General features: G+C 40.1%; 4 protein-coding genes across 4 annotated transcripts; 2 read left to right on the forward strand and 2 right to left on the reverse strand.

Annotated features, from left to right (window-relative positions):
- The first annotated feature begins 343 nt into the window (after positions 1 to 343).
- Positions 344 to 3,984, forward strand: LOC110863401. The gene is made up of 5 exons (XM_022112700.2): positions 344 to 533; positions 776 to 1,813; positions 1,900 to 2,254; positions 2,324 to 2,680; positions 2,755 to 3,984. Exons 2-5 carry the CDS (start codon positions 810 to 812, stop codon positions 3,484 to 3,486), a joined length of 2,448 nt encoding a protein of 815 aa, XP_021968392.1. The 5' UTR covers positions 344 to 533; positions 776 to 809; the 3' UTR covers positions 3,487 to 3,984.
- Positions 3,985 to 4,766: 782 nt separating this feature from the next.
- On the reverse strand, positions 4,767 to 5,983 carry LOC110863268. Its single transcript, XM_022112528.2, has 2 exons — positions 5,615 to 5,983; positions 4,767 to 5,304 (listed from the first exon to the last, which is right to left on the reverse strand). The coding sequence occupies exons 1-2, from the start codon at positions 5,803 to 5,805 to the stop codon at positions 4,881 to 4,883; spliced, it is 615 nt and encodes a 204-aa protein (XP_021968220.1). The 5' UTR covers positions 5,806 to 5,983; the 3' UTR covers positions 4,767 to 4,880.
- A 4,292-nt stretch (positions 5,984 to 10,275) lies between these two features.
- Positions 10,276 to 12,070, forward strand: LOC118438119. The gene is made up of 3 exons (XM_035857902.1): positions 10,276 to 10,856; positions 11,210 to 11,371; positions 11,451 to 12,070. The coding sequence occupies exons 1-3, from the start codon at positions 10,361 to 10,363 to the stop codon at positions 11,501 to 11,503; spliced, it is 711 nt and encodes a 236-aa protein (XP_035713795.1). The 5' UTR covers positions 10,276 to 10,360; the 3' UTR covers positions 11,504 to 12,070.
- On the reverse strand, positions 11,699 to 16,443 carry LOC110863632. Its single transcript, XM_022112984.2, has 7 exons — positions 16,083 to 16,443; positions 15,736 to 15,900; positions 14,712 to 15,651; positions 14,317 to 14,644; positions 13,001 to 13,932; positions 12,511 to 12,850; positions 11,699 to 12,442 (listed from the first exon to the last, which is right to left on the reverse strand). The coding sequence occupies exons 1-7, from the start codon at positions 16,233 to 16,235 to the stop codon at positions 12,406 to 12,408; spliced, it is 2,895 nt and encodes a 964-aa protein (XP_021968676.1). The 5' UTR covers positions 16,236 to 16,443; the 3' UTR covers positions 11,699 to 12,405.
- Positions 16,444 to 18,165: the final 1,722 nt, after the last annotated feature.

The following is an 18,165-nucleotide window of genomic DNA, read 5'->3' on the forward strand; positions in this document are numbered from 1 at the left end:
TCTTACCAAGAAACAAATACGATTCCGACGTCGAGGATTGACAATGCAATAAAAGTTGTCATTTATTCCCATCTTCCCCAAGAGATTTATTTTCTCTTTGTCTCATACCATTTTTCCTTTGTCTCATGCCGCTTTGGCTGTTTAGCTAGTACGTCACGATTTTCGTCACTTCTTTTATGAGCTTATCGTGTCAATTATAATATTAAATTTGAGTTTACGTAGTTTTAGGCTTAAAAGAAGAAATATGTTGCTTTTCTACTTTGTTCGTAATGGATGAAGCATCCCTTTGGCGGTGATGCATCTCGTCCAGGTGGGAAGTCGGCCAGTTTCTTTACTTTCCTTTCTTTATTCCTTCCTTGTCTGGTTGTGGTGCCGGTTCAGCTTTTTATGAATTTTTTTGTATCTTGGGAATTATAAATTTTAAATCTAGTTTAATAAAACAAAATAGGAAGCAAGTTGAAGTAGAGAGTAAAATATGTACGAGGTTTAGAGACACCAATGCAAATTTGTGACTTTTAAATTCTGTTAAACAGGTGAGAAATTTTGCTTTATTTTTTACTTAATAACAATTTGTTATTAACAAATCGTAAATACGTGGATTACGCAATATTGTGTAAATTAAAATAACGGCATTTTAGTAGTAATCTGTAATTTACGTGGAATGGTTCTGATTTCTTGAATGACGAAGCTCAATTTCAGTTTTAATAGATATTTATATTCCACGTCTGAAGTTCTTCTATTTTAAAATTTTCGTAATATATTTTTTCCCATTTAGGATCACCCCGTCCTTGCGATCAATTACATTTAATATGTCGAGATCACAACATCCCGATAAGGGGGGGCCTTCGTCGTCTTCGTCATCCTCATCAAAAAAGAAGGGGGCGAGTTCCCAAGAAAGCAAGAAAGTGGAGCCCCCAAAAAAGAAGGAGGTGAGTTCCCAAGAAAGCAAGAAAGTAGAGCCCCAAAAAAAGGAGGGGGCGAGTTCCCAAGAAAGCAAGAAAGTCGAGCCCCCAAAAAAGGAGGGGGCGAGTTCCCAAGAAAGTAAAAAAGTTGAGCCCCAAAAAAAGAAGGAGGTGAGTTCCCAAGAAAGCAAGAAAGTAGAGCCCCAAAAAAAGGAGGGGGCGAGTTCCCAAGAAAGCAAGAAAGTAGAGCCCCAAAAAAAGGAGGGGGCGAGTTCCCAAGAAAGTAAAAAAGTTGAGCCCCAAAAAAAGAAGGAGGTGAGTTCCCAAGAAAGCAAGAAAGTAGAGCCCCAAAAAAAGGAGGGGGCGAGTTCCCAAGAAAGCAAGAAAGTAGAGCCCCAAAAAAAGGAGGGGGCGAGTTCCCAAGAAAGCAAGAAAATGGAGCCCCCAAAAAATGAAGGGGCGAGTTGTTCCCAAGAAAGCAAAAAAGTGGAGCCCCCAAAAAAGAAGGAGACAAGTTCCCAAGAAAGCAAGCCAGTGGAGCCCCCAAAAAATGAAGGGGCGAGTTTTCAAGAAACCAAGAAAGTGGAGCCCCCAAGAAATGAAGGGGCGAGTTCCCAAGAAAGCAAGAAAGTGGAGCCCCCAAGAAATGAAGGGGCGAGTTCCCAAGAAAGCAAGAAAGTGGAGCCCCCAAAAAATGAGTTCACCTTGCCGAAAATGGAGGAAGAATTGGACCTCCTTGACTACGTTCTCCGAGCCATCGGTGTCCTCCAAGCTATCCAACATATCGGAAATGTCCGCTTCCTTCAGACAAATCAGGATGCGTACAATAATAAAATCGACGTTCTTCTCAACCTTGAACCAATAGGAAGCAGGATAGTAAAATATTCAGATCTGCCAAAAAAACTTTGGGAGTAAGTTTTTTGTTTTTAACTTTTGGCTGATTGTTTTTATAGGCACCTTAATTTCGTACAATTACAAAAGTAACTTGTTAAAATAGGGATTATCGTATCGTGAAAATCTACACTGACGATTTCATTTCTCTCGGCGGCAGCACCAACCCGCTCATCCCATTGCCCCCTCCGGAAAAGTGGAAAGCGGTGAAAATATACGACACTATCCGAACCATGTGGTCATTCATGCAGGTGTGGAATTTAAAGGACGAAGCGAGGCAGGACTACCAAGCTTCGTCGTTCCTTGACCTTCCAATTATGAGTACCGAACTGAGGGAGGCCGTTTATTGGGTGCTGACCTTCATCGATAAGTCGAGATCACTTATTGCCGGGATTTTAGAAAGTGCGGCTGCCCTGGAGAAGGCGGGCGTCAAATATTGGGTGCTTCCCAACAGGCAAAGGGTATATTATTTAATACACAATTACATACAAATGTCATACATATTCACAATTGTAATAAATATGTCTCAGGTTCCGGTCGGATCTCTGCGAGCCACAATTTTTGAAACGGTTCCATCCTACGTGTTCAGCGTTTCTATGCAAATTTATAATGATAAGGAAAAATTCGACAAAGCAAAGGGTATGCCTTACATGGGGGTTGGTGGCGTGGTGAGAAGGAATCACGTGGCTACTCTGGTGAATACAAAAGAAAAGGGAAAGCAATTGGTGATTCGTCACCACGTCCTCTCCGCCCTACTGCCGGACGGCTCGGCGTACATTGTGGATCCGACGGGGAGGATGTTTGGGTACAGGGGATCTGGTGGGAGTCTCATCATTCACGGGAGTGAGGAATATTACAGGACATGTTTTCCTGGCAAGGTGACTGATGTAGGTTTGATACATTATTCTCACATTTTGGTGACATATTTGTGGTGACCGTTTGTGGTATTCATTTCTTGCAGGAACCAATGGAGCTCATGGGAGTTAAGAAATACATGAGGAGGTTTAGAGATGAACCTGATGCTGCATTTATCCCCGAGTTGAAACGTTACCTCGTGAAGTGGATAGATAAGTCAGTCTGCTCCTATTGCGGACTAATTGGTGATATTCATCCAATCGAGATCACGCTTTGTAATGACGGGGCGCAACCACACCTGAAGGTGGAAAGCACGATTTGCGATGTTGAGGGTTGTGGTGGTTGCGGGCTGGTCGGTTATTGCTGTAATTATTGTCAAAATACGGACTGGCCGCGACACAAGTCGAAGTGTACTAAACCGTGGCCACCAGAAGGGGGACCGCCACCGCGGGGGGGACCACTGCTACCCAGAGGGCAACAACCGCCACCGGAAGGGGAACAACCGCCACCGCAAGGGGAAAAACCGCAACCGGAAGGGGAACAGCCCCCACCGCAAGGGGAACAACCGCCACCGAAAGGGGAACAACCCCCACCTCAAGGGGAACAAACGCCACCGCAAGAGGAACAACCCCCACCTCAAGGGGAACAAACGCCAACCCGAGGGAAACAAACGCCGTCCCGAGGGCAACAAACGCCATCCCGAGGGAAACAAACGCCGTCCCGAGGGCAACAAACGCCATCCCGAGGGAAACAAACGCCATCCCGAGGGCAACAAACGCCATCCCGAGGGAAACAAACGCCATCCCGAGGGAAACAAACGCCACCCCGAGGGAAATGACCGCCACCGCGATTGAATTGAATCTGGGAACTCTCTTTGTTCAACTTTTTTTAAGAAGTGTGGATTTTTAATCGAATCTCTAAATAATTGCATTGATTTTATAATGATTATCCTATTAGGGGTAATTTATTTTTCTGTATGGATTTAGCGAACTGCAACAATGTGGTTTTTTAATTGAGTATAAGTGTAATTATTTTTATAATGATTTTCATAATGTGTACGAACGAATAATTTATTTTTGTGTATTTTATCGAATTGCAAAATGTGGATTTTAACTTGACTTAATTGATTTTACTGCTGGTATTTATAATGATTTTCCTTCTTGTGTATGAGTAATTTACTGTTCTGTACGCATTTTTAGCGTATTGCTCATGCGTGTAAAATAAGTATTTTCTACTGTGATTTGTATTGAATTGCCTTAAATTAATAAATTGTGTTGGCATGTACATATATCCAGTTCGTGTGTCCAAATTAATAAACAGCTTCGTCATTCAAAAATTTACGTATTTTGATTTTTGGATGCAAAAAAATCATTTACATTCAGTCATTTTGCATTTTATTCAAGTTCTCTAAACTGAATTAATTTGCTCCATGCATTTTCGGTTTCACATATTTACATATGAGGAAACCATATTTCCAAACGTGGATGAAATGTATTGAATTTCATGCTCGTTCACTTTTCCCTTCACTGTTTGCAAGTATTTAATATGGGAAAATGCATTTATGTAGATGAATGTTACTGGGTATATCTATACATAATATGCAGATGTACATGATATACATATGTACACACTTAAGTACTAACCTCAATCAATACCAAAAGGCAGAATTTTTTTTAGTATGTATTGTCGACCTGTCCCAATTATGTTTTGGAGGACAATTCCAGGAATTAAAACAGCCTAGAGTATAGTTCAATACAATAAGCAATATGTACATATGTATGTGACCATTTCGACTAATATCCAGCCTGGACATTAATTAAGTACAGAATGAAATTTCTGTATGTGCATTAAGAATGACCACAAAATGTCACGTTGCCTGACCCCATTAATTTGCACATTAGCCATCCTGGTAGGTCCAATTTAGCTCTATACACTCCCACTCGCCGCCGAAGACATCAGCACCTGTTTAAATTATGTTAAGAAATAAAACGGTGAAAATCAAAAAGTAGTAAATTTTTAAGTGATTCATCGGCCAACATACATATATAAATTTGTTTATTTCTTAAATTCTGCATTCACCCAGATACAAAATAATAATTTTGAAAGGAAGATTCCCTCATTTTCATTAAATCCTACTCTCTTTTCAAAATTTGACAAGAAAAACAAAAAAATACTAATAAATCAAATTGCATAATTCGTCTTTTCCAACAAAGCTGGTAAGCCATTCTAGTCTTAAAAGCATCCTTCCCTCACACTGCCGACGGTATAATTCACGTTGACCGTCCGACTGACGCCATAGCCATTGTTGACTGTGTGGCTATCCGGCCTGAGACATTCCGCGACCCCTGTAAAATTCAGCCCGGAGTACACCGTCCACCAGTAATTTCCCGTATGAAAGGATGACCCCATGCTGAGTAAAGTTCCCTGGTCGTCGATTGAGGTCATGTTGCCCCAAATCGGGGTAACCTGTCCATCAATGACCCTCCCGGAATATACGTTTAGACGTTTTTCGGTCATATAAGGATCCCCAAGTCGACTCAAGTTGAAAACCGTAGCCTCAAAGGTAACGCCAAAACAAGTTCCGTACGCCTTAATGGGTGGTGATTGTGCGTCAGGGACACAATTAGTTACAGATGTACAGTCCCTAATTCGCCATCTGGATTATCATTAAATAATTCATTGCATGATTAAAAATTTAGTAAATTCGCAATATTTTTCGCAATATATTGAGGGTATTCATTACCAGTTGCCATGTTAGCACAATTTTGGAAAAATTTAAACTGATTGTTAGCCTTGGAGATGGACAAATTCGGAAATGAATTTTCAATCCAATTTTTTTCGAACTTGTAAACTTAGTTTTTTGCTAACAATGCGAGTTCGTAATGAACACCCCAATTGTATGATTCACAATTTAATAAAGTCCCAAATAATATTCGCAATATAGATATTTATTTGTCGATTCTTACAATCCTATTATGAAAACGGATCGCATTTTCGCATTAGGAATCAGGCTGACCAGACCGGACGAAGTTGCACCATGGATGCGAAGGCCGCTACAATCCGTCGAATTGTAAATGTGAATTTCTTGTCTGACCTGTCCAGCCGTGAAAACAGCGAAAGTTAGCAGAACGAATGTGGACATGGAAAAAATCGCCATTTTAAAGAATTGTTAAATATAAATTTATGGCCGAATACAGTGTGAGCTGTTCGTGTACTGAAGATCATTCAAGGTACGCAGGTTAGCCTATTTAAGGCGATGAGCCGGATAACGTGTACGTTATCTCTTGGCTTATCAATTAATTGAACTTAATCATATGTCTCAATTCACCCAAGTTTTTGTAGCTTAGTGTTATGGGTTTTACTTTGTATTGCAAAACAACAAGAGATTGACTTTACTCGTGACTGCACTCATGTAACGATAGAGGCAGAATTTGGAACGATGTGACAGGATGTTCGTCAGACTTGATTGATGTCAGGGTTCAAATAGTGATTGATTTTCTAGTGTACATTGTACCTATATATATATGATAAGATATTCATATTCAAAGGTATATACATACGTAAATGTTAATCTCAATAAAAAACGATTTTTTACCCAATGACTGATCTACCCATTGATCTCACCATGGATAATAATTTATATATGTCCAATTTTCTGCCTGGGTCAGCCACGGTTTTGGCGTAAATCGACCTACCTCGCCCCTTAAAAAAGCTTCAATTTGTAGAGTAACGGGTGCGTGAAAACATTATTTGGTTAGCGTAAGTCGTATGAAGGCGCTAAAAAATCTGGTGGAGCGTGCTTCCAATTTTTTTAAATTGAACAAATTTTAACATGCAATGCATATGTACATACATATGTACGCCTTTTGTACTTGAAAGTTAATTGGATTTTTGGAGGAATAAAAATCAAATTCGAGTTCCTCGATTGCCATTTATGTGAGACTTTTTCTGACTAGACTTGGTATTGCGCAAGGGCATTTTTTAGAAATTTCAATTTTTACATCTGGAAATATGTATGTAAATTTGTATGACATGAATGTATGCATGTACATATGTACGTGTGAACATGTATCCATTTATGATTACATACATTGGCGTGTATAACATTAAGGTACAGATGTATTTATGTGCATATGATAAAACATGATTCATTATTAAGCTTATGTAGTTTCATTGCTTTAAATATGCATGTATGTATGTACATACATATGTCGGATAATAAAGGGAATATCTAAACCAACTACATATGACATCCGTTGCACACGCCGTTATTTTTAGTATGTCAATGTCCATCAAAATTCGTTCGTGTTTTCCTTAAAAGCAATACACTATTTAAATAGGTTCTGGTGATTATTATTATGCATGCACATACCTACATACATAAATTGTCCATGTCAATCATCTTTTTAGCCTTATAGGTGTGCTAAACATGCATATCTTAATCAGCCCTTTGATTGGACCTCTTACATGCACGTGTCGCCATTCCCAGCATTTAATCGATACCAATATTTTCAGAATATAAACAAGATATTAAAACAAAGGAGAAGTTTGCTTTAACAATTTTGATAATATTCTTTGTCGAATTACGCTTTCTCATCATCCATCAAATTCATTCCTCTCGTGTTCAGTTGTTCGCTTTTCGTCTATGTTTAATTCGTTAATGCAGCTTAAAATAGCAGTTTTTCTGATCACAATTTCGAAAATTTCCAAGAAAATCTGCTACAATTATCAGCCCATAATTTAAAAAAAATAAAACTAAAATGTCAAGCCCTTCTTTCGCTATTCTTGTTCTCCTTGGTTTCTCTAACCTTGTAAAGTCCTTAACGTTCCGCCCACCCTCCTCCAATTGGCCCTTAATCCTTGACATATCGTACTACCACACGTGCCTAATTTCCATCTCATATCCAAATCTCGTCAGCAATTCCACCATAAAAATCAATTCCGACTTCGTTGCCATCATTTCGCAAAATCACGCTCGCTTTAATTCTGTCACCGGGAGAAAAAAACATAACGAGTTTCACTTCACGAAATCTCATCGGCAATGCACCCTTCTCATTCTGATCAATCCCACGGTTTCCGACCTCTACGAAGAAATCCGTGGTATCCTTGGTTACCATAATTCGTACGGATGGAAAGATAAAACCAATATAATTATTTTCCTGGAAAACGAGGGGATCTTTAAACTACGAGATTTCAAATTTCGGAACAAATGGGCCAGCAACATGTTTGACAACCAGATTTATTTCGTTTTTTATAAAGATAATCACATTTCTGACTTGTATTTCTACTGCTACTTTTGCACAGAGAAAAATTCTCCGATATTACATCTTTCAAATCGCCCCAGTATAAATCTAGACCAGCGGGTAGAATCTTATTACCGCCAAAAAACTAGCGGCTACAACGCCGACAAAGTTATCACCTTCGGTTCATGCCAATTTGCTTCGAGCCCCACTTACAACGAGACGGAATGCATCGCTGCCCGGGAACTGGTCCCTTTACTGGCGGAAAAATTCAATTTCACCGATTTTAGATTTCCCGGGTATTACAGCTATCGTGATTGGTGGAGGAAGCAAAAACCGGGTAGAAAATATTACGCCCCATCGCTAATTTGGGAGTCCACATTTGATCAAGTTTCTGCCGCCGTGGATGTCCTATTTTTCACGATGCATATCGAAAACTATGGCGCATTTTATTGCCAGGAGGAAGTGAAACTTAGAGGATCACAGTGGCACAAGTGGGTGCAACCCTTTGCACCCGCCACGTGGGGTGTAATGGTGCTATTTCTCACGTCTGGTATCGTCACCCTTCGGTTGACTGCAATCGCCAAGAATTTGGTGTACAAGGTGCACACAAAATTTCAAATGTGTGACCTCGTTTCGACATCTTTGACATGTTGACCATGGTGTTTAGGCAGGGGATCTCAGCCCGTAACTTTTTAGCAATTCACGTCATCATAGCGTACGGCATGTTCGCCATTACAATGCTTTACGAGGGTTTGGTCACGAGTTTGATAGTCATGCCGCTACCATCGATAGAAATTGACACGCTAACCGAACTGCTCGACGCCGGTTATACGTTTATATATGACGAATCGAAATATGGCAAGGATCGGAATTGGACCGAGTTTGCGTTCCCGTTCATAAATCAGGGGCAATGGGGGCGATTTCGGAACAGCTTTTACGTCCTGGATAAAGGCGAGGATTGGAAAGAATTGCTGCGAAATGGGACTCATCTCGGGAAGAAATTGGCGGTGGAAGTGGCCGTGATAGAAGCGCCAATTTTGGCGAGTCAATTAGTCCCACGGAGATGCAGGGTTTTGCAGGAAGTGTATCTTATACGGTTGCATCGGTGGAGGTTTGCTCGTAGGAATTACAGGGCGTTTGAAAACTTTCTGAACAGAGTGAGACAGGTTGGTCTATTTGAAAAGTGGTATCGACGCCATAATCTTCAGATGGCTTTGGGGAAGCAGAAAAGTCGGGAGAGGCAGAATGACTTAAAGAACAGCACAGCTTTATCGGGTGGGGATCAGGGATCAGTTCGACATTTACAATGATTGGAGTGTCGTATGGGATTGGATGGGGTACGTATGTGGTAGAATTGATGCGGTGGAAATCTATGCATGCTTAGGAAAGAAAAAGTCCGTAGAAGCTCATTCATACATATGTAAAATGTAAATGTATGTATGTATGTACCTATGTACATATGTATGTATATGTATCATATTTATCCTTCGGTGAAATTCTTCGTATACCTATAAGTATTTGCACACGCACGGATACCTATTTATTTACAAAATTGTATTCGCAACAATGAAGAACGCATCTTTTCCAAATATTTAAAATTTTAATTTATAATTTATAATTTATAATTTATTTTAATTTATTTACTAAACCATACTAAATTAATTTTTTTAATAATAAGTCAAAACCGATTGAGAATGAGAACAAAGATATGTGTATGATTACACTACAACAGTTTTCTATGTAGTGAAACTCTGATATTTATCTACATACCTACAAACATACGTACATACATACATAATACGTTAAATAATGTAATGCAAAAGAATCCAATGATTTATACATGTCCATCAAATCATGTCGTCTTCTTGCCCACGCTTGAATAACACTTCAATTAATACTGTGGACACAGTTTAAGTAGTTTTTAAATCAAGTTAATGAATTCTGTTTGTTACTCTCATTTATGTATGCATACATATACATAGGTATGTACATATCTATGTATCTAAATATTTATTATTCTAAGTAACACTTGAAAAAACGGGACTAAATTACATCCCTCTTGGTTGATACTCCAATTCCAGAATTAGCACAACCTACATACTTCGAAACTCGTAAAACTTCTAAGAATAAAGACCATCTCTTTGACCGACTCGCTCGCTATGCACTAAGGTCGCCAAATAAATAAGCTCATTAACTCATCAAGTTGAATTGACCATGCCCTAAAAATACCGATCATTAATTAAACTTAATTTACCCTGGATAAAAATGAATTATGCTAAATAACTCCCCACGTGCATTAAGGACTTGCATCCTGTCATGCATGTCACATCTTAAACTAGACCTTAGACCAGGATAAATTCCTTCATTCCAACTTTAACCTTGTACTGACAAAGTTATCAAACATATATGTAAATCCTGAAAAAATATCTGAATTTCTGAAAAATTTTCATAATCCCACTAATTTCAACAATGCCTTTCAAATTTCAATTCCTCCTCGTTCTATGTATTTCGTGCGTGGCGTCCTTTAAACGAGACATACCACTCAATGTCACACCCTCTCAAATAATCCCATCCGACGACCTCGACTACGCCTTGTTGCCCGACTTTAACGAACCCTGCAACAAGACGGACTGCGCACCCGGTTTGTTCTGCACGGATGACATCTGTCAATGCGCCAACCCCTCGTACGAGGTCTACAATAATCTCACCGGTCGCTGTGACCGTGTCGTTGGCGCGATGTGTACGGCACAAAGTATCTGCATGCCTGGCGCCCTGTGCATTCGCAACATTTTTGAGAAGATCTACTCGCGCTCGGGAGTGTTTGGGCCAAAGGTGGTGCCCATAATTGAGAACATTTGTCAATGTCCGGGCGGCTGGGTGGACAACTTGTGGGGTGGTTGTGATCTAGCACATGGTCACCCGTGCGGAGGAGAGTTTGGGGATGCGAAATGTGATCGACATGCAGGTCAGTTGAGTAATTGTTGCAAAAATTGGGGAAAGTAGGGTTGCATAAAATGTTCTTATTTAAGTATGCGCATATATCTCATCGTAAATAATTTAGCAAATTGTTCGCGAAACAAAGAAATTCCAATTCATTGAGAAAATTTTGAAACAAAAATTTCACGGTTCTCAAGCATTTTTATTTCTAAATCTCGTAAACTTCTTAAAACTAAACAATTTGAACTATTTATGTAATTAGACACTTTTCAAGTCATGCTAAAGTTGCCTTGTCGTCAATACGCCAATTATTTTTTTTCGACAAGTTTCTCCGTTCAGAATAATTAGAGAAATTAATATTAAGTGGTTTTGTGTATTCAGAGTTGGTTTGTCGCGAAGACAAGTGTGCCTGCCCGGATGCGTCGGATAAGTACAACTCCAAAGAGAGAAGGTGCATGAAAGGGGTGGGAACGCCGTGTCGCTGGAAAGGGCAGTGCAGTCCTTCAGCCGATTGCGTGTGGGACACGACAAGGACCCCAAAAAGTAGGACAGGTTTAAAGTGGTGAAATTATGCAGGTATGAATAACGATATACAATACATTTCTGTGTTTTAAATTTCCAGATTTGTGGGGAACCTGTCTCTGTTCTTTTAAGGACGATCCGTGTCCATCATGACGCTGTATTAAAGGGAGAGGACAAAAATGAATACTAGAAACTGTAAACTTACGAAAATGGAATGTAATGCATGTACATATGCAGATCAATATCGGAAATTCATGCCTAGGAATAATGATGGTAACTTAAATAATCATGGACATTTATCATTTATATACATACACACGTAACACAAATAATTCAAATACACACATATTTTTTGGAAATTTCCTGTATTTCAAATTTATAAGAATATTAATCTCAGTATTTGTTAGAGTACCAAAAATATAATGAGTTACAAATTAGTTTTAATACGCACATTTGTATACACTCGTCAAAACTCACAAATTCTATTAACTGCATTTATGTATATACTTCACTCCTTGTAGCTTGCGCCATAGTTAAGCTATGCATAACATTGGCGCAAGTTGGCAACGAATCAAGTATTTATACATAAATGTCATTATGTAATTATGCTACACAAGTACATTTACTATTTATGTCATACAATTCGAATTTCATTTCAAAAATATTCTTCAATAGTGTATTACAAAATTCTCCAGCAGGAATTAATGTCTTCCTGACAAGCAAACAATTTACTAAATTATATTTACCACGAAATTAGCCAGATTATTGTTACAAAAATAATTATAAACTAGTACACCGAATTCCACCAGGTTGTATGATATCATATAAATAATTTAATAAATTAATTTGTATTAAATCTGCAGTATTCATTTCTAATCTTCGATACATACCTTATTATAGAATTATATATTTTTAGGTTATGTCACCTATGATTAATTAATAACACCATTTAAATCAAAATGGCACACACATTTCTCCATTTGGATTTATAAGATCACGCTTAGTTTTTGTCGCCCAGTTGCAGTTAAGCTCTCACAACTGATCAGTCTCTCTTCTCATTGGATCCCGAACGCCTTCAACTCAGCCTTTACCCTGTCAAATTGATTAAACCAAGCATTTTTAACATAATTCCATACCAAATTATTTAATAATATTTATACCTTTCGAAATAGCCAGGATCTGGATACCCGTATGTTTGCGGCCCTCCACGAGCGGACGTCTTGTGATGAATATTCCAAACCAAGACGTTCTGTTGTCCAGTAGTGTTGCTCGTGCCAACGGTGAAGATTAATCTCCGATCCCACGCCTCCCTGAGCAGAGCCATGATCTCCCGTCCTTCGGGAGTGTCTGGCAAGTACGCTACTCTATGCAAGCGCGGGTGACGTGGGTCTGACACGCGATAGTCGATCATCATTGCATCCACCTGCTCGTACCCTTCACATCGACCGGCAGACGTCGTCACGGTCATGGTCCCATCTGGACAGTCGCCAATTCTGATGCCTGTAATTATAGTTGGCATTATCTACATGTTTTCTTATTTAAACAGAACAATGAACAAAACAAAAAATACGAAACGAAACAAATAATTCCGATTAAAACAAAACAAACTTTGTGTACAGGAGATCAAAATAAGAACAATTCCAACCCTACCTGTCATATTTTGACAAAATGGACAGATAACACAAGTATATTCAATGCCGGCCATGGTTCTCCGAGTAATTTTAATCCTGGCGTGACACGCGGTACACATCTTGTGCGCACATTTCAACTCGACCCATGACGTGGGGGAGTTGTAGGGTATGTCTTCATAGCAGATGGGACAGGAGTCCATACGCTCAGGGGTGGTAGACGAAACCTCCGAAGTTACAGTGGCGCATGGTACGGTCTTCCTTGTGGTAGTTGGCTTTACAACTGGGGTAGAATCGGCCAAATATGCCCTATTGAACGCCCAATGTCGACTCTCCTCCAACAATGTGTCGTTAGTCGTGACAGGGTTCGACTTCTTGGCATCTCTTAGTACCGCTTGTGCCGACGTGCACGGGCCGGAAGTGTCGGCTGAGCTATCGGCATCCATGTCGATGTCAAACATGGGAATGCTAGTCTTTTTCAAGGGGATAGGAGGTTCTCCCAGTATCATTGGAGTTGGTTGGTCAAGCAAATGGTTAACGCAAAGATCCATATTGTAGTTAAACTTCTTTAACGTTCTCCGATTTTCGTCAATGTCAAAGAATCCAAGATTCGCGAGCATTTGTAATTTTTCTGCGATAGAGTCTTCACTTGGTGGTGAGGGAATGCAAGGAACGACGCCGTCAGCCATGGAGCTGTTGAGGTCGAAGTCATCTTCTTCTTGGTGTTGGACACCCATCTGGGCAAAGATGTAGCGAGCTGAGAATGGCCAGCCTTGTCTTGAGGTGGGTGGAGGTAAAGCAGGTCCCACTCCAGTGCTCGGGGCGGCCCATGCAATTGGAGGGCGATGCTGGCGAAAGGCGGGTAGATCGCTTAGGGCGCTGGAGTTGTTATGGTTCGGAGAAAGGATTACTCCGCGTTGGTATTTGACTTTGTAGAGGGGACAGCACTGATATCTGAAAAGAGGGAAATTTTAAAATTTTAGTTACAGCTAAAATAGGCAATTTCTTCTATCCCAATCATGTTATTGAGTAACGAGACAAACGGCGAAAGTATAAACAGGGCGCTATGGGTATTTAAAAGTTCCTTATTCGTGACTTATTTTATCATGATTGGTGAAGTTATACAAAAGTAATTTATTTTAACCATCATTATTATATAGCATTAGCAAAATATGAATAATTTGAATTTAAAAAATCTGAGAATCTGCAATCCAGTTCAAATTCATAATTTCTAATCACACAAAATTCTATTTGAATTAATTCAATTTTTTCCAACAATTTTCAACTTTGTTTAATCTTGCATGCACTTTCTCCAAAAATAGATTAAAAATCACTCACCTATTGTAGATAACATATTCGTTATCCGTTCCCGGCCTTGCGACTATCGAATCAAAGAACTGATCTTTAAAGTTCCTCTTTTGCGACTCTACTTTCTCCGGCTCCCTCACCAGTAACCTCTTATTTTGAGATTGATCCATTGACAAACAATCCCCCAAAAGCACCGCAAAGACTAATATGACGTTCGACCCGCCGTCGTAATTAACCGATTTTTGTGGATTATCCGCAAAATAAATTCCCCTTCCTAACAATCCCGGGTTCTGATTGCTGACTCGCTCGTCCAATCCTTGTGTCAATATGGCGTCAATACCCCCCGCGTTTCTAGTGCCTAAACGAGTAACTAAATTAAATATTGAACCATGTACTAAATTATAATTACTGTTAACTTAAATTACAATGGAAGAGTAGCGCCATATTGTCTGTGTATCGCGAATCAGCAACAGCGTCGTCCTTATCATGATTAAATGACATTTGAGCACTTCTCACGACTTGCGTTTCATCCAGACCAAGGCCCTTGAGCAGCAAAAGATCGTCACTTTTCGTTCTTAGCATGTCCTTTCTCGCGGCGACGAATCTTTCCCATAAATCCGGATTCACGACTTGCTCCACCCCCAGAATTTTCACGGGGTGGAGTAAATCCGCTAAAACTTTGTACTCTGCAGTGTTCTCGTTGACAGGGAATAGTTTGAAGGGTGAAAGACAAGTCAGTGTTGTATTATGATTGGCCGCCCAGTTTGGCGGAGTGCTCGGTGACGCGGTCGGCGGTGGGGGTGGTGGGAAAAGACGAGGCATTGGAAGCACCACACGTGGTGATGGTGATGTTGTCGCAGTAGCCACAGCGCCAGTTGCACCTACAGCACCACTTGCAATGAGTGAGTTAACCCATGTCGCCGCCGGCGTCGATGTGGATGTAGATGAGTATGGGATATGTCGAACTGAGGCAGTCGTGGGTCGACCTGATGCTGCCACTGCGTTATTCCTTCTCCTTATCGCCGACGCTGGTAACACGCCTGCTTGCGGGACTTGTTGGGCAGGCTGGTTGTTGTTTTGTTGATGTTGGCCTCGTGATGGGTCGTTCAAGTTTGATGGCAAATTTCTACCACTTTGTCCCGGTTGGGGCGAGCCTGAAATTATCGGGGTCCTTGAAGTTGTCAGCGTCCCACTGAGATTGTATACAAGGTTACCAGCGGGGATCATGGTCGGGACTGTCGAAGTTGAAGAGGTTGTGGTAGGGACGGTCTGAGCTTGGGTGTATATCGGCCCTCCGGCCTGCTGGAGATTTGGAGCAAAGGCAAAGTTCAGGGAACCGTTTGGACCGGTATGAAATTTGACTCTCTGTGAGCAGAAAATTAATTTATGGTTATGTATGAGCACATTTATAATTTAAATATGATTTTTAATGCTTTTTTTTATACTGACCATCACCCCCTGCTCTTGAACAATAGTATAATTTGGCAAATGGTTGGCATTGGCCAGTCGGTAATTTCCTATTCCTATTGGATTGCCATTACTACTTGTTGTCTGGGTCGAACTACCAGAAGAGGAAGCACCACCAGGGTTCGGAATGCGACCGGTAATCCGTATCTTTCAAAATAAATTAAAACAGTTATCAATTATGTGCCAACCAGTAAAATAAAAGTGGAGCAAGAAAAGTAGCAATTTGTAATTTAGAACGTGCAATTCCCTGAGGGAATTTCCCTCCTCTTCGCATGATTAAGTATTACTAAATTTTCTTATCTCAATATATTATGATAACCTTAACTTACCACACCCGCATAAAGCGGCTGATATGTAGGTGGCAACGTTGTCGGTCCACTGGATAAGGTAAAGTGTGTCACAGTCTGGTTCCCACTTGTCGTCGTCGTTGCCGTCGTTGTCGTCGTTGTCGTCGACGTCGTGGATGGAATATTACCGGCCATTTGAACTCGAGTATTATCACAGAGACTGAAACTAGATATAACTTTATCGTGAAAATTCACAAGTATTTGAGCACATTGCGAATTGCTAATTAATTAACTAACAACGACTCGATAATTTTTGGCAAAAAGTCTCAACAGCTGAAGAAAGAAGAGACAGACGACTTTTCAAGTTCGAGTCGTTGATTCCAATTTGGCTGGAAAGTATCTGCCCAAAAAGTGGTGGTGGTGGACTAATAAGCCTTTTTCTATGCATCGGTCGGTGGTGGTGGTGGTGCACGCATACACTTGTTTCGTTTCAATGAAAAATAAGCTACATAAATATCTTACAAATTCAATGGAAAGTTGTCATGAATTTTTGATGGAATGGATGAGCATATTTGCAAAGATAAGCAGGTAATCAGCAACATTTTGGGGGTCGGTAGGCAGACAAGTAAATATGTGCATACATACTGACGTTTACATATAAATGTCCACGTCCACGCTCCCGGTAGAAGTGGAAAATAAAGATGAAACGTTTTGCTTTAAATAAATACACAAGTGTATAAATACCAGAGGGCGGATATGTATGTATTTATAACTTTTTCACATCAAATTAGATCGTACTAAAATTTCGTATACTGACAAAGTGACAACCAAGCAATCTAATCGTAAGCACGATCGCAAAAATTCAAACATAGTTTTCAATATTTTAAGGTTTTCGTACATATTACATATTTGCATACATATTTTGAGGATTTTTCATACATATACATATGTATTTTCCTGTATATTTCGAGTTTTGTTGCAAATGTATTTGAAATACAAAATACAAATACTATTTTCTATCTTAAAATAGCATTTTCTCCAGCTCTGCAATTTATTTAGTACATATGTAAACATGCAACTGTATTTCCATATCTTTGTATTTATTAAGTAGCTTCAGCTACTTTATGTGAAGACTTTGTCCGTCTGTCTGTCCGTCTGTCTGTCTGTCTGTCCGTCTGTCTGTCAGCAGGATATCAGGAGAACGGATCGAGATAATCGAAATCGGTTTTCGCCATCATACATAGGACCCCAGGGGGAGGATCCTATCAACTTTTGGGGGCAACCGGACCACACCCCCTTTGGCGACAGGGGGTGTGGTCGGGGCAAAATGAGATTTTTAGTGCAATTTAATCTATAGGTGAAATAGAGTAAAATTATGTGTTCCGGAGTTGTGCCACACCCCCTCGGCGCCAGGGGGTGTGGTTGGGGCAAAATGAGATTTTTAGTGCAATTTAATCTATGGGTAAAATTAGGTGAAATTGAGTGAAATTAAATGAAATTAAGTGAAATTAAGTGAAATTAAGTGCTTCCCCGATTGTGCCACACCCCCTCGGCCCCAGGGGGTGTGGTTGGGGCAAAATGAGATTTTTAGTGCAATTTATTCTATGGGTAAAATTAAGTGAAATTGAGTGAAATTAAATGAAATTAAGTGAAATTAAGTGAAATTGAGTGTTTCCCCGATTTTGCCGCACCCCTTCGGCGCCAGCGGGTGTGGTTGGGGCAAAATGAGATTTTAAGTGCAATTTAATCTATAGGTGAAATAGAGTAAAATTATGTGTTCCGGAGTTGTGCCACACCCCCTAGGCGCCAGGGGTGTGGTTGGGGCAAAATGAGATTTTTATAAAAAATTAATCTATAGATGAAATAGAGTGAAATTAAGTGTTCCCGAGTTGTTCCACACCCCCTCGTCGCCAGGGGGTGTGGTCGGGGCACAATGAGATTTTTACAAAAAATTAATCTATAGGTGAAATAGAGTGAAATTAAGTGTTCCCGAGTTGTGGTGGGACCGTTTGGGGTGAAGTACGTCTGAAGCTACTTCCGTATGCGCGTTTGCGACGGTTTATTTCAAATTTGCTCAAGTTATGTATGCAACACGCTCTCAAATAAACTCCTGTTTCCCAACTTG

Source organism: Folsomia candida, unplaced genomic scaffold, assembly GCF_002217175.1.
Source record: "Folsomia candida strain VU population unplaced genomic scaffold, ASM221717v1 Fcan01_Sc001, whole genome shotgun sequence".
Lineage (NCBI taxonomy): Eukaryota > Metazoa > Arthropoda > Collembola > Entomobryomorpha > Isotomidae > Folsomia > Folsomia candida.

What these genes read in the sequence shown, in the direction of transcription:
- LOC110863401 (XM_022112700.2), top strand. Translation starts at nt 810, where the DNA reads ATGTCGAGATCACAACATCCCGATAAGGGGGGGCCTTCGTCGTCTTCG. An exon ending in CTGCCAAAAAAACTTTGGGA is followed by an intron (nt 1,814 to 1,899) that starts GTAAGTTTTTTG and finishes TTGTTAAAATAG; the next exon opens with GGATTATCGTATCGTGAAAA. An exon ending in TTCCTGGCAAGGTGACTGAT is followed by an intron (nt 2,681 to 2,754) that starts GTAGGTTTGATA and finishes CATTTCTTGCAG; the next exon opens with GAACCAATGGAGCTCATGGG.
- LOC110863268 (XM_022112528.2), bottom strand. Translation starts at nt 5,805, where the DNA reads ATGGCGATTTTTTCCATGTCCACATTCGTTCTGCTAACTTTCGCTGTT. An exon ending in TCCGTTTTCATAATAGGATT is followed by an intron (nt 5,305 to 5,614) that starts GTAAGAATCGAC and finishes ATGATAATCCAG; the next exon opens with ATGGCGAATTAGGGACTGTA.
- LOC118438119 (XM_035857902.1), top strand. Translation starts at nt 10,361, where the DNA reads ATGCCTTTCAAATTTCAATTCCTCCTCGTTCTATGTATTTCGTGCGTG. An exon ending in GAAATGTGATCGACATGCAG is followed by an intron (nt 10,857 to 11,209) that starts GTCAGTTGAGTA and finishes TTGTGTATTCAG; the next exon opens with AGTTGGTTTGTCGCGAAGAC. An exon ending in CACGACAAGGACCCCAAAAA is followed by an intron (nt 11,372 to 11,450) that starts GTAGGACAGGTT and finishes TTAAATTTCCAG; the next exon opens with ATTTGTGGGGAACCTGTCTC.
- LOC110863632 (XM_022112984.2), bottom strand. Translation starts at nt 16,235, where the DNA reads ATGGCCGGTAATATTCCATCCACGACGTCGACGACAACGACGACAACG. An exon ending in AGCCGCTTTATGCGGGTGTG is followed by an intron (nt 15,901 to 16,082) that starts GTAAGTTAAGGT and finishes TTATTTTGAAAG; the next exon opens with ATACGGATTACCGGTCGCAT. An exon ending in ATTTTGTCAAAATATGACAG is followed by an intron (nt 12,851 to 13,000) that starts GTAGGGTTGGAA and finishes CTATAATTACAG; the next exon opens with GCATCAGAATTGGCGACTGT.